The sequence below is a fragment of the Halictus rubicundus genome, chromosome 6 (genome assembly GCF_050948215.1).
Source record: "Halictus rubicundus isolate RS-2024b chromosome 6, iyHalRubi1_principal, whole genome shotgun sequence".
Taxonomy (NCBI): Eukaryota; Metazoa; Arthropoda; class Insecta; order Hymenoptera; family Halictidae; genus Halictus; species Halictus rubicundus.
The window spans coordinates 12179040-12194487 of NC_135154.1; the positions used below are offsets into that span (position 1 = coordinate 12179040).

At 43.6% G+C, this 15448-nt stretch overlaps 1 protein-coding gene across 1 annotated transcript; it reads left to right on the forward strand.

The window, feature by feature from the left end:
• The first annotated feature begins 252 nt into the window (after positions 1-252).
• LOC143355242 (uncharacterized) lies at positions 253-8914 on the forward strand. The gene has a single exon (XM_076789904.1). It carries the CDS (start codon positions 297-299, stop codon positions 3531-3533), a length of 3237 nt encoding a protein of 1078 aa, XP_076646019.1. The 5' UTR covers positions 253-296; the 3' UTR covers positions 3534-8914.
• The last annotated feature ends 6534 nt before the right edge of the window (positions 8915-15448 follow it).

A 15448-nucleotide genomic window follows, 5' to 3' on the forward strand; every position in this document is an offset into this window, starting at 1 on the left:
AATCTTGAGAAACCCGAAACACAACGGCGCGCGACACGCGGACAGACTGCTCTGCCGGGGACTCCGCGCTCTCGCGCGAGCGCGTCGACGCGCGCGCGACAACCCGATGTGTCGGTAGAATCGTTTCGGTTGTGTGAAGTGCGTGGATCGTCGTCTTTGCCCTCTTCTGTTACGGACAAGTTGTGATAAAGCACGCACACGCGCGCGCGCGCGGTGCTTTCTTTTCGCGGAAGATAAATCCAGCGTGTCTAGGCGCGAGATAAAGAGGGAGAGCGCGCGAAAGCGAGATAGACAATATGAGTGAGATGACGAGTGTCGAGAAGCAGCAACAGCAGCAACAGTGCGTGGGAGGCAGTTCGAATCCGGAGCATCATTGCAAGGACTGCGGCCTTTACTTCGAAAGCGATAAAAGTCTTGAAGTGCACCTGCGCTACCACCAGGAAAACCTGCTGAGTCAGTGGGCGAGCCAGGCGCAGCAGGAGGAGAGTAACAACAACAATAGCAAGGCTGGCAATCACAACAGCCACGTGGGCGTCAAACGCGAGAGCGTGACCGCGCCGGCGGACTCGAGCGAGTCTTCCTCGAGGCCGCCCTCGCAAGACCCTTCGTCTTCGCAACAGCAGCAGCAGCAACAACAACAACAACAACAACAGCAGCAGCAGCAACAGGCGCAGCAGCAGCAGCAACAACAACAACAATCGCAGCAACAGCAGCAACCTGCTGGTCACAGTTACAATCATTTTCAGGCGCCGATGTTCGGCGAGCCGAACTATTTTATGCAGAACGAACCGGCCTATATCTTACCCCATCATTACTCACCGCCGCGAGACGAGACGCAGAACAATGGCGGTGGTGGTGGTGGTGGTGGCGGTGCAGGTTATTCGCGCTACCATCCGTACCAGCATCAGCAACATTTTGCTCCGGAACGCACCAGCTCGGTCAGTTCCACTAGTCCAAGGAGCCCACCTATTCAGTGTGATAAGTGCGGTGCGGTGTACGAGGACGCGAATCAACTCGGTGAACACGTAAGGACGAATCATTCGAATTCACCTAGTGGATATCCAGGGCAGCATCAATACCAGCAGCTGGGTAGCAGTCCTCGGCAGCAGAGTCAACAGCAGCAGCAACAATCGTTGCACACGTCGCCGCCGCAGCCCGGACAACAGCAACAGTCCGGCTACGATTATAATGGCGTGCAGATCAAGACAGAAGTGAAGCAGGAGCCCGAGGAACAAGCCGAGATTCTCGATTTGGATTCTCATAAGGTCCAAACTCATAGGTACGAGGAGGAACTTATGAGGCTGCATCAACAACAACAACAGGAACTGCAGATGCAGTTGCATCAACAACAGGTGTTGCAACAACAGCATCAACAGCAGCAAAGGACCGGACCGCATTCGGTGAGTTCTATGCTCGCTTGGCCACCGGCCGCTCAGCCTCATGATTATCATTCAGGGTTATCGCCAATGGGCCCGATGGACAGTGTCTCACCGCTGCCAGATCAAGGTCAATTTATGCGCGGGCAGCACATGCCCGTAGAGCCTCCGCGTCATCCAGGTTCACCTATCATTACAAGCACGCAGCCGATGCCTGGACATCAGATGCCCGGAGGTCTCCTGCAACAACCACCTAAACCTCCGCCGTTGGCGAATCAATCGTGGAAAAGTAATGAGGCGAGGCGACCAAAGACCTACAACTGCACCGCGTGCAACAAGTGGTTCACCAGCTCGGGCCATCTGAAAAGGCACTACAATACCACGCTGCACAAGAACGCGGTTAAACAGAGCAATCAACCTGATCCTGCGAACCTGCCTATCAGCGCTCATCACCATCCCGGTAGAGATAATCATTCGGGGAGTGGTAGGAGCGGGGGACCACCGAGATCACCAGAATTATCTGCTTCCGGGAGTCCCCCAAACTTGATGGCAGGTCCCTCGGGAGAGGCAGCGAGGGGCCTGCTTCACACGCCCACCACCACCGGTCTCTACAGCAACAACAATTCCAACAGCAGCAGCAGCAGCGAATCTTCGGCGGCGGCCCTAACGCAACAGCAGCAACAGTCGTCTTCGGGAGTCCACTTGGGCACCACAATGGTGCCGCCGCACAATTCCCCGGCGCAATCACCAATGGCGGGCCACCATCAGCAACAAATGAGTTCCACATCCCCTCAGCTGGGCCACCAACAGCAGCAACAGCAGCAGCAACTTCATCACCTGCCAATGGGTTCGCCGTCGGCCCAGCTTCCGGTCCACCATCCCATGAGTTCGCCCATGTCACCCATGCACCCGCCGCCGGCGCCCCACCTGAATTCGCCTTCGCCAATGGGCTCGTCCCACCCACACCACATGAGTTCGTCGTCTCCCATAACGCCGGGCTCGGTCCACCCAGCAATGGCTTCGCCCACGGCGATGGGGGGTACTACGATGCCTCATCAGCCGTACCCAAACGCCTTGCCCCCCCACGTTACAACTACTACCAACATCCCGGGCCTGCTGGAGTCTATCACCATCCAGCTAACTACTACTGGTAATGAGATGCCGTTAACACTGAACGGTCAGTCTCAACACCAGCAAGCTCTCCAGCAGCAGCAGCAGCAGCAGCAACGACGACAACAACAACAACAGCAGCAGCAGCAACAGTCTCAGGATGTTTTACCTGGTTTCGGGACCTTCAGCAACCATCAGAGGGCCTTACCGAATTTCACTCAGTTCAACGTAACCGGGTTTTTAATTGGCCAGAACCAACCACAGGCCGTTAACGTGGGGGGGCTAAGTCCGGAGGAGAACGCGTCTCCTCAAGATAGATCATTCGATTCGCCTGGATCAAACTACGATCCGTACAGAAACTCTCCGCCGCGGTACGAGTCCCTGACCAACTTGGACATGGAGATGCAGCCGAACACCGACGGTATGATCATCAAACGGTACGAGATCCAGTCGCATCATATGTCTCATCATCCGCTCCATCATCATCACCACCTGCCTCGCGACAATTTCGAGGCGAACAACAATCTACCGCAGCTGATCCAAGCGAAGGAGGAGCTGAACCCGAACGTCGGTAGACAATTCGAGAAGAATTACAAATCGAAAGGCAACAACGTGGTCACGAAGGAGCATCAGGTGACCAGCACGAACACCGGCTCGCACTACATTTCCCAGGACGGCTTTCACAAGTGCATCGAGTGCGACAAGGTATTCAACAAGGCTTGCTACCTGACGCAACACAATAAGAGCTTCCACTCCGGCGACAAGCCGTTCAAATGCAATCAGTGCGGCAAGAGGTTCCCCCTCGAGTACCTGCACGCGGAGCACTTGCAGAAGCACGCCGGTGACAAGCCGTACAAGTGCGAGATATGCCCGAAGCAGTTCAACCACAAAACTGACCTCAGGCGGCACATGTGCCTCCACACTGGCGAAAAGCCGTACGCCTGTGATAATTGCGGCAAGGGATTCATCAGGAAGGACCACATGATGAAGCACCTCGAGACGCACAAAAAGAAATCCAACAACCACAACGTCCATCTGCGGGCGTGATTTCTAAAGTTCGAAGGGGGGACGTGCATCGTCGTCGTCGTCGTCGTCGTCTTCGTCGCCGCCGTCGTCGTCGTCGTCGTCATCTACGCCCTGGTCTTCAGTGTTTGTTTATCGAAAGGTGAGATCGTATACACCCGCGAGCGAACAACTATCGCGAGCCAACGCGACCCGCCGAAATCGATAATTCGCGCATTATCAATCATAGACACTGTGTGACTTCACGTGCATATACCCGCTCGAACGTGATCAAATTTGTATTTATTATATAGTTCTCGGTTAAGGCAGCCCCCCCCCCCCCCCCCGAAATACCTTTGTCATTCGATTTTTACAAACCGGTTCGAAAATCCTTCTCGGATCACTATCTTGGATCGACAAGAGGACGATAATACCATCCCTTCATATGCCGTTGTTTTCGTTTTGTACAGAAGAAAAGTATTACGTTCGTTTTGTTCTCGAGGCAGTTCATCGGTTTGATCGTTGTTATTTAAGAGATGAAAAATTTTCTCGCGAACCTTGCAAGTCAGCGAAGAGCGACGGTGCTCGGAAAAGGATATCGGTGTGTTTTGCTCAACCGCGTAATATTTATTTGAATCGCCAGCTCGGGATTATTGAATCGAGAGGATATTTTTTACACGTTCCAACCAGAGCAGATTCGGTGTTTGTAAAATGGCGGCGCGTGGCGGGCTATTCGGAATTTAATTTCCATTATTTTTTCGCGTCGCGTACGATTAATTGCTTTTCAATCGAACACACACACACACACACACACACACGCTCAAAGTCACACTCACACGTATACACTCTCACACAGACGGTAAACAGCAAAACAGCCAATCGATTCTTGTCTATACATCGTGAGTCGCGATACGCGGGGTCGACCGTGAAAAATTGGCAACGGAACGTCTTGTTTTTTTTTGTTCCGTTGGCAATTGCTTGACTCGGCGGATCGCGATTTCCGTTCCAAAAAAAGCACCCCGCCATGCAGTTTCGAATATCCGTTTCTTTCTTACAGCAAAAATCACATACACACACACACACACACACTCTCGAACGATAATAACTCCGAAAACGCGCACTGGAGATTTCTAATGCGACGTTGGAACCTTCGAAGCTTATCAATTGTACAAAATATGTTAAATGTATAGGCGTATAATTATTCTAATTATCATCACTGTAACTAATTGAACTCAATTGAATATCGTCTAGAAAGTGATTATTAAACCTATTCGTAATACTCGTATTTTATAGCGTGTGTAACGTACGTTGTCGAGGAAAACGACCGCGTAGACGAAAGAAAACGATTGATAAGTAATTGTGAAAAGACGCGACGGTGGCGTAAACCCTAATTTCGAGCATTATATTATCATTCGGATAGCAGAATGATTCGCGTGTTACCTTCTTTTCCGTTCGTTTTGTTAACTTTTCAAATTGTGTCGAGCGGCGCGTATACGCTCTACGATGATTATTAGATGTATTCAAATTTTGAATTAAATGACGAACCTCTCGGTGAGCTTTGTACATTCCATAAGAAATTCATTACATTCCATTTTTCATCGCGAGGATCGATTCTCGCCTCACCGCGTGGCGTCTTTTCTCATTTTGTTTAAACTATATAAGATAGCCTAAGTTTCGAATTGTACGTTGCCCGGATTGAATCTTGCTCGTGTCGTGTTCCCGGTTAAAATAGAATTTTCCGTCAGCGGAAACAGTGATTGCTTTTTTTTTTCTCTTATTTTTTGAAAATCTCCGCGGTAACGTTTGCATTTCCGGCGTGTTTCGCTCATCGTTTCGAATTTACGCGCGAACGCGTCGCGATTGATTCGGCCGTAATTCGTTCGATCAATTTATAATCGTTCTGGTATCCCGCGCAGCGTGGTGCATCTAATTGCGCGGCACCGTGACGTACGATCAATTAATGCTCGATTAATTACCCGCGGAGCGCGAAACGAGCCGATCATCGAGGATAGGAACGGGTCTCTCCTCTCTCGCGACACGAGCGAATTTCCCTTCGAGCTTCGCACAACTTGTTACACGCATTTACATACACGCACACGCACACGCTCACACTCATGCACCGCGCACACACGCAACGCAATGCAAAATAAACGTTGACCTCGCTGCGGCAAAATTTTCGCGCGCAATTATTCCCGCTGGTTATTCGTTTCGTTAGACTTTCGGTAATTGTTCCGTCGAGTAATTATTTCTCGCACAGCAATTTTCGTTCGATTATTTGTTAGTTCGTAAAAGAATCGTTTGATTATTTGTAAATTCATCGCGAAAGAATCGTTTGATTGCTCGTAAACTCGTCGTGAAAGAAATCGTTTGATTATGAGTAAATTGATCGTGAACAAATCGTTTAGGTTAATTGTAAATTGATCGTGAAAAAATCGTTTGATTATTTGCACTCTCGTCGCGAAAGAAACGTTTGATTGTTTGAAAAGATCATCGTGAAGGAGTCGTTTGATAATTTGTGAAGTACAGTTTCGACAAATGTGATCGTTTTTTCTTTGTTCTATTTTAAACAATGTTCATTGTTCCTTCGTATCGATTCGTTGCGGATCGAGGTCCGTTTACGAACGCGCGCGTACCGCTCGAAATGATTGAAAGGAATCCTTGTTTTCGAAATCGGCACTTATTCGGTAAAGATTAGTGCATCGTTCAATGCTAAGTATTTTCGGGATAATTGCATTTTTGAACGTCTCGACCTTCAATTATTTTGAGCCGCACGAACTGAATTGTATATAGATATATCGCAGCGTATTCGAACGCAATACGATCACACACACACACACACACACACACACACACACATAATACACGCGTACAGACACGAAAGACGTCCTTTCACGAGTTTTCTTTAATTTTTCTTTTTTTTTTTTTAAACGTAGTCTCGTATAAAAGTAACGAGGAAATAAATACGTGAAAGCGAGCAAAAAGACGATAAATTATCTAGCACTCTTGCCATTTTTACTACGTAATATGACACCCAGAACAGACTACCTCAGAGTTCAGGAATTTAACGATGAATGAAAGGAAGAAAGAAAAGATGAAAGAGCCAATGCAATAATAATAATGTTATTAAAGAAAGAAAAAAAGAGAGAGAGAAAGAGAGAGAGCGAGCGAGAGAGAGAGAATGTAGGGAGCGCGCACCCGTGCGAGCGGAACGACGTACTTCGATTGTTGCTTGTTTTTGTATCATGAAAATCGATCGAAAGTCCAGAAGAAGATCTTTTTCTCCATTATTCCGAAATAAAACAGTATTTCGAACATTCCATCCGCTAAACGATATTTATTCTTGTTACACGAAAATTCCTGGTGATCTTTACACTCGTTCGCAAATCAGCCAGTAAATAAAGAAGAAAGTCGAAAATATAATAATATATTCTCTTTCCTCTTTATTGTTGCTCGTAAGTTCCTCGAGTCGCCCGCCGGTCGTGTATTAGAGCATTTAACATATAGGATCTAATGTAAACGAGAGAAAGAGAGAGAGAGAGAGATAGAGAGAGAATGTGACGATAGAAGAGGCCGTAGAGATGGATGTACGTTTTAGAGACATATCAAACAGTATTACTGTACACTCAGTTTTATTATTAAATAATCGTAAAGTTAAATGATAGAGGTGGAAACAAGAAGGAAGAAAGAAAGTAAACGGCGCGTCGATTACAGGAGCGAGAGAGAGAGAGAGAGAGAGAGAGGGAGAGAAAGAGGGAGAGAGCGATCGTAAATATACATATTTCCGATAGTCATATCATTGTCAGACACCACATTCGTCTTGCGAACGCGTTTAGGAGAGATGGCGCGTGAGAAGTAATGAGAGAGAGAGAGAGAGAGGGAGAGGGGGGAGAAAAATAATGAGAAAAAAATATTGCGCGTTTACGTTCTCCGGAGTTGTGGCGAAAGAGAGACAGAGATAGATAGATAGATAAATAGACGAAGGGCGAGAATGATAGAGTAACCGCGTTATGAAAAATCAATCTACATACTTGGGCATTTATTCGCGAAAAATGTATTTTTCGCGAGCGACGACGAAGCGGCGAATACTATTTTTTGTAGACTTGTTTTTAGAAATGGTGCGTTCCACTTGTTTCTTGTATTATTATTATTATTATTATTATTATTATTAATAATATATTATGGATATAATTATTATTATTACTATTAATTATTATTACAAAAAGGCGCGCATCGTTGGTATTTTTCACTCGTTCCGTGAGCGCGTTTTGGTGCGAGAGCATGTTTCTAAGTGTAAAATAATTGTTCCGGCACACGAGTGCTAAATTATTATTATATATATAAATATTATGTATACATACGTGTATATATTTATATACACACGGTACCAAACTATCATTGGTTGTGCCAAAAAGAAGAGAGAAAGAGAGAGAGAGAGAGAGAGAGAGAGAGAGAAAGCGAGAGAGGGAGAGAGTGGCAGAGAAAGAGAAGGCGATCAAACGATGTAATAGAACCTTGTGTGCTTCCCCTTCACGTGTGATTCTAATTTGGCGGGCATTTCAACAGAAAGATGAAACAAAGTTGAGAGAGAGATCTATGATAAAGATTATAAGTAATAATTCTCGTGTGAAAGTGGCGGAGCGAATGCGTTTTGTCCGAGTGAGTGAGAGGGGTGAGAGAATCAGACAGGTAACGAAAGAAAGGGAAAGTCGATGGAATTCTTATCTGGTGACGACAAGTATTTCCGTGTACGCCCATTCCTCGTTTTGTGCCATAATAATGTGAGTTGAGAGACAAATCTGTAAGCGCCCGAGTACTCGAGAGAGAGAGAGAGAGAGAAAGAGAGAATGCGTGTATGTGTGTGCGCGTGCGCTTGTTGGCTGTGCGTATGAAGATGTATGTGGGTGCCCATGTGAACGACGGATAGAGTCGGTACTATATATATATAAATAAATAAATATATTATATATATATAGTATATATTATATGTATACAAATATATAGTAACGTGCGATGGAGAAAAAGCTGAGATGTGAGAAGAGGATGGAGTTTTATCGCGGGACGACGTCAGCCTGATCGAAAAGAGAACGCGTGTGCGAATAAGTCCGACGTGGAAGCAACAAATAATTGAACATGTATTACATTTATTGTTTAGTGCGACGGCACGCGGTTTCTGTTTCTCCTTCTTTTGTATATGTACATGTTTTTCTTTGTCGTATTTGCTATACATCTGACGGTAAGATGACGCAGAAAGAAACGAAAGAGAGAGAGAGAGAGAGAGAGAGAGAGAGAGAGAGAGAGAGCGTGAGTGAGAGTGAAGATTAGAAAATGAAAAAAGAAACCTATGATGACGAAAAGGATAATATTTACGATCTGTATTATTTTATACGCGTTTAATTTGTTTTTATAAATATATTTTATTTCCCAGATATACACGACCTCTTTATTTTTTGCATTCGATTGTTTCCTTTCTCTTACATTCTGTTCGCAATCTATCTCGAACAGTTTGGCGGACTCATTTTGTTTAATCTTTCTTAACGTAGTTTCGTTTTTACTCCAACTGCATGTTCACCGGTACCAGAAATTTTGACTTTGAATTATCGCATTAATTTCAATCGATCCACATAGTGTGATATCGTTCAGTTTATATGAAACGATACATCAACTTTTGAACAGCGAACATCACTTTTTTCAAAATTTATAAATTCATTTCAAAACGTATAACCAAATTATTTTTTCACATTAGTATATTCATAATTAGCTGTAATATAGAAAAATATAAGGATCTTGTGTTTGACTTATCAAACTTAATTTTAAATCATTTTAAACTATTAATATCATAAAGTATGTTAGCCATCTATTTTCGTAAGTTAAAATTTACTGCATAGTTTTAGAATTTAAATGTTACAATTTCGACGGATACATTGATACTTTCTCGAAACATCTTATCAACACGTTGGCTTCCATCTCACCCATATATGGCTGACGAAGTTATTGTTACAGATTTAAAAATTAATTTTTGCAACATTCCAGGTACCAAATTAGGTACCACATATCCTAATTTTTCAACTTTTATTTCAAAAGCAGACGTGTGCTTATTATTGCAATTTTCCTTGCTAAAATATAGATATAAACTGGTAGTTAACCCTTTGCACTCGAGTGGTGACTCTGAAGCACCGCTAGAAATTGTTGTGGCATTATTTCAAAGAAATTACAAAAAATATTACAAAATATTTGTTAGATTACAAAATTTGTATTTAATAGATCACTAAACATTTCAATATTATATGTAGAAATCGGATCAGTTTCGTATGAATAAAATGAAAATATTGTTAGACGGAAGAAAAATTTAGTTTTAGATTGAAAACAGCTCCGAGTGCAAAGGGTTAAAAATGAATTAGCAACACCGATAATTTAACCCTTGCAATGGTATTCTGAAGTCTATAATGAACCCAACAAAATTTCTGTATACTAATTTTCTCTATCATATTGTACAATAGCAAACATGAAATTTCTTTAACTATCTTGGACAATTTAAACTTTTCAGTCTGAAACTACAAGTACAGGGCAATTCACTGGATGGTGTACACAAAATTAGTGCCGCCATATCACAGCGAGTATCGCGTTTTTCAAGCTACACTTAAGTGTCGGCTCAGAGACCGATATCGCTCTTCCGCCATTGGGAGACTGACGACGACTACTGCAGCGGAGACGACCATGTGTGCGCGTAGGTATCTACAAACCGGAAGTGGCGACATTGTCTTTGAATACACTATCCAGCGAGTCACCCTGTACGTTATAGTAAATTCGTGCAGTTTTAAGAAGATCGTAGCGCGATGCTTCGTAGTCCGCGGTAAATGCGACACCGTTCAAGGGTTAATTTCCTCAAAGAAATTCTGCTCCGTTTGACAAAAGCTGATGTATCGTTCCGCACGCACGTGGTAGATGATCGTCGGATAATTTTCGAGTAACCGTGCGAATCGTTCGAACGGCTATCCCCGTCGCGCGGCCCTTCGGCTCTCGGGATCGAACTCGCGCTCGCGGGAACAATCCCCGACACTTTGCGTTCTCATATTGTTCATACGGAATGCGGGTTCGCCGTTCAGTTGTCGGTCGGTTTCGTTTTAATGGCAGAGCGCAACCGGCGTGCGTGACTTCGCGGAATAATATATCCGTCGGAACACGGGGCGAATCGTTTCGCGCATCATCACCCTGTTCGCCGGGATCCATTCCGTCGTGGTCCACGCCCCCGTCGAGCCCCCCTTTTAACCCCCTGAACCCCCTCGCAGAAAAGTAATTCCTCCTCCTCCTCTCCCTTCCCTCCTCCCCACCCGAAACGCCAGCCTCTCGTCGCGCACTCGTAAACCTTGGGCATTCTGTAATTTAGGAAATTGTTGCGCACTCTGTGAACGGAATCGCCTCGCTCGGTTCGCGAGTGACTACGCCGCGGCGATCCTTCCCGGAACACTCGGTTCGCCAATCTCTTAATCCCGATGGAAACGTCTGTTCCGGACGTGATCGAGGCTCTCGCAGGAGGATTCGTTCCGTGGCGGATCGAGAGAAACGTTCCCGGCAGCCTCACGCGATCCAAAGGCGAGTCAATGGCGAATCGTAAATTACGCGGTGCACAACGATCGACGATCGTGCGTTGATACAACGAGGGCATTCGAGAGATACAGATTTCTCATACTATTTGGTAGCTCGCTCGATCGTACGCCCCGCGTAATACCGGCGTGGATGTTCATTGTTAGGCTTAGGCAACATCTACCTGATGACGAAGCAATATATTAATGCGATTTATCTACGATTTATTAAGACGATGAGAGCATGACGACGAGAATGATCGAGAGAAATAGAGAGAGAGAGAGAGAGAGAGAGAGAGAGAGACAGAGGAAGAGGAAGAGTGATGGCGGAGACGCGGGAGAGCGAACGGATAGAAATAAATCGAGAGTAAAATGATGTTAGGTGTAGTCCACTATATTGTACTATGCGTCTCCTAGCTAAATTTTTATGTTTTCTAATTCGTTGTGAACGAATGTTTTTTGGTATAAATATATAAATAAATGAATCTATATATATTATATATATATATTTAAATTCTAGGATATTAATTGTAAGTGGTAAGCCAATCAACGAGGTGCGCGGCCGGTGGGCTCATCGTCTCCCGCCGCGTATTCAACGTAAAGCAACCCTCGGGGAGAAATTTTTCAACGTTCACGCGTGAATCGATGCGACAATCGAGATCTACATAAACAAAAAAGCGTATGCATTTTTTAAAAAAACACTCTGTAGCAGAAATTTTATCATCGCCGCGCGAACGGATCTCCATAACCCGGTCAAAATCTCCATTGATGTTCTTTGAAGCACCAATGCGTACGCGAAATGTTGAATTTCACCGAGTTAGATGGCAATCGGATTTTTCAAATTCATTTTTCTTTTGAAAAAGAGCATTCGATGTTTCAAAATGTTGTGCAATCTCTCATTGTTACTTTTCGCTTTGAATTTGTTAAGAATTGTGCATAAACGTCAAAAAATATATTGCTTTTCCCCATTCGTTAAATTGATTTTCAAGAATTGCGTAATCGTCGATTCAACTTGCTGTAACAATGTCATAACTTGGAAAACATAGTTCCCCGAACATTGAATTCAAGTGTTTTTAAATTAATTTCAAAATAATATTTAGATTGTGGAATTGTTATAACTAGGCTGCGGATTTTGCGCACTTATAGCAAGGATGGATAAGTCAAAAGAAAAACAGTAACAACATTTAAATTCTTTAAATGTATTGTTGTATTCCCAGCTTAATTATTGAGAAAAGAAATTAATATCTACGCAATCACTCTTCTAATCAGGAGAAAGGATTTTTCCCCGAATTCAATTTTTCGAAAATCAACTATGAAAGTGGGAAATTGCGTAAAGATCCGCAGTCCAGTGATAATAAAACTGGGACAGAAGTATCGATCGGGCATTGTTCTAACAGCAATAACTGAAAAGTCGACGATTCGGAGGTGTGTTATTGTTGCGGCAAACGAGCGAAATGACAATAACGACTGTTTTAATTTTTCATAAGCGAGAACCGCAGTCCCGAGATCTTTTCGCGTTCGATGATGAACTTCTGCGTCAAAGGAATTAGTCACGTAATAATCCGCGTAACACTACGATATACGTATAAGATATATAGCTCGTTGCCGAATAACGTCACCGAAAGCCATCCAGTAACGACTCGAAAATCGAGACGATCGATCCGTGCGCAAAAATCGGACAGGGAAAATGGAAAATTTTAAGAATGAAAGAAGCGTGCTTGCTCCGGTTCTACTATCGGTTTATTTATATAGAACGTCTATTCGTCCTTTCGAGAGGAGTTCACTGCCGCCACAAAATGAAAGGTAACAAAAAAAAAAAGGGAAGAAAGGAAAACGATAGAAAAAGTGTAACGATCGACTTATGTATGTAGGCGCACGTAGACTTGTATACGGGCACAGGTTTACAGCTCGTGTGTCTGTGTACGCGTCGACATCGTGTTTATTACGTAATATTTGACGAATGCCATACACAAGTACCTCATGATACAAAACACATGTACAAATGTTCATACGTTTTCAGAATATTAGCTAATTAATAAATAATTAATATCCAGATCAGGACTTTCTCTATGGCTTTCTCTTTGGACTATAATCTCTCCCATCCTTGACTCCATTTTGTAAGCGGAACAAAATATACTGGTTTTGTTTTTCTTTCCTGATTTTCCGGCAAATGCGGTTGCTGTAAGTGTTAGTACGACAAAGTACAACTGTTCATTATTTTACGAAAATATTCCTTTAACATATTTACGAGACGAACAAAGGAAAGAAAGAAAGAAGAAGAGTCGTTTATATTTGTACCTCCTCGATAATGAAATTCGAAACTGTAAGGAATCTAGTAAATAAAATTCAAAATATCAGATACTGAGCTTACGTGTGAGTTATGGGGAGCGGCCATCCTTTTGACTTGATTCATGTTTGACGAACAGCTGGATGAGTTGCGGGATTCTCGAAGAGGAAACCACGAAGATCCACGTTACACGAAGTAAGTAATTTATACATATGACGTTGCGTACGAGTTCCCAAAATTCTCGAAGTTTCCATACTTGCTTCCAGAACGTGCAATGAAAGTAATATTTGTTGTAAAAGCAATTACAAGTCATTCTATTATTCAATCTCAGAACTGAAAAATAATTAAGAACACGCACGCTTTGGAAATGAAATAAAACTCTGAATGGGTTAAGAATTGATATAGAGACTAAAAATGAAATAACACGGTCGGTTCATTATTAATATTCCTGGTATATGGAGTGAGCGCATGAAACGCGGAGATTATTCCGGCTTTGGCTGTCGTTTTCTTTGAACCCGTTTTTTTTTCCCCCGATGCGCGTAAATCCAAAACGAAAAAAAAAGGAAAAACCTTGCCCCTTCTTATTCGACCTCCCCTCTCGCATCCTGTGATAAATAGCAAGATTACGAGTCTACGTGTCGTCCAATGAACGATGCTCCTGGCTCGTGGACCATATGTTCCTTCAAGGTTGCGAGAGAGACCTGAACTTGGACCACGTTTCACGGCGCGGATGCTGCGCCGGCCTTTAACAATTCGGCCGATTATCCGGTGAAATTTATAAAACACATTTTTCACGCGGAACGAGATTAAAGGGAGGAACGTCGAAAGATTGCCGTTCATATTTCAGTATCGTTCACGGACGGAAGCTCTCGCATACATTTGGGTTTATTAACTGCGACGGGGGTGTGGTCCTTTCACAATTGAAGAATAGTGAGTGATTATCAGAGAATACGATTATTATGCAGAATTTTATTACTCCGTTCAAACTTCGTAGCGCGATCCCTTAGACACCGTTAGTCGAGAAACTTTTGCCACTTCGGCGAATAAGAAATACTTGGTACAGTAGAATCTCTCGGACTCCACGCGACGTGAGGATGAATATTTATTATAAAGTATTTATTATTTTTAGTATCTCTTCTCAAACAATCGTTCAACGATTCCTCGGACTGCGCGTTCTCGCTAAAACACAACCGACTCCTCAATATTTTACTTGCACATTATATATTTGTACACTTATTGTTAATGAAAATTGAATCGCTTCGTTCGGGTTTTGTTCTACTGTCTCAATATTTTTGATGATCAATGCCGCAGTCTACTTATTAACTGTAATTAACAAGTTCAGTGCTCTGCCCGCTTTGTTTACCTTTCCGTGTACGCCGTTGGATAGAGTTGAGCGGTAAGCAAAATGCGAGGTCACAGTTTTTCAATTTTTAATACTGGTGTACGAAGTTTGTGTCGTCGGTCACTTGTAACCGACAAGGCACTTGACATGTTAAATATTGCTTCTTCGTGTAAAAAGATTAAAATTTTACGAAACATACGATATATACTTCCATAAACTAAAGAATTGAGAAACAAAAGTTAAGCTGACTGTAACAATGTTGGAAAATTTGCCATTAAATTATCTAAATTTGTTTTTTCTCTGTTACACGTTCTCGTTAATTATCACATTTTTAGAAGATGAACTTGCAAGCTTTATAGTGTTTCCTGGTTGGTCGTCTAATTCATCCATTCGAAACAATTACAAGGATTAACATCAACGACACGATCGCCATAGTTAAGGATCTATAGCAGTTCCCCCAAAGCAGAATCTCCCGCAGTTCCGGAGTTTCGATTTCGGTTCTCTGATGCGTATCCGAGGATTTTTCCCACACCGAAGACAGCTGTCGTAATGAGTTGCATCCTCACGTCTCTGTTCTTCGCTGCTCAGCTGATTTATCTATCGGCTAGCTTCCTCGAGGCGTCTGTAGCCGCCGCATTTTACGGCCGACGATGCATGCCCTACGTGACAATGCAGGTTCCTCTTTTTTCTTCCTTTTATTGTGGTTTGAGCCGCGGAGGGGCGAAATTTGAGAAACGAGCCCATAGGAGAG

What these genes read in the sequence shown, in the direction of transcription:
- LOC143355242 (XM_076789904.1), top strand. Translation starts at nt 297, where the DNA reads ATGAGTGAGATGACGAGTGTCGAGAAGCAGCAACAGCAGCAACAGTGC.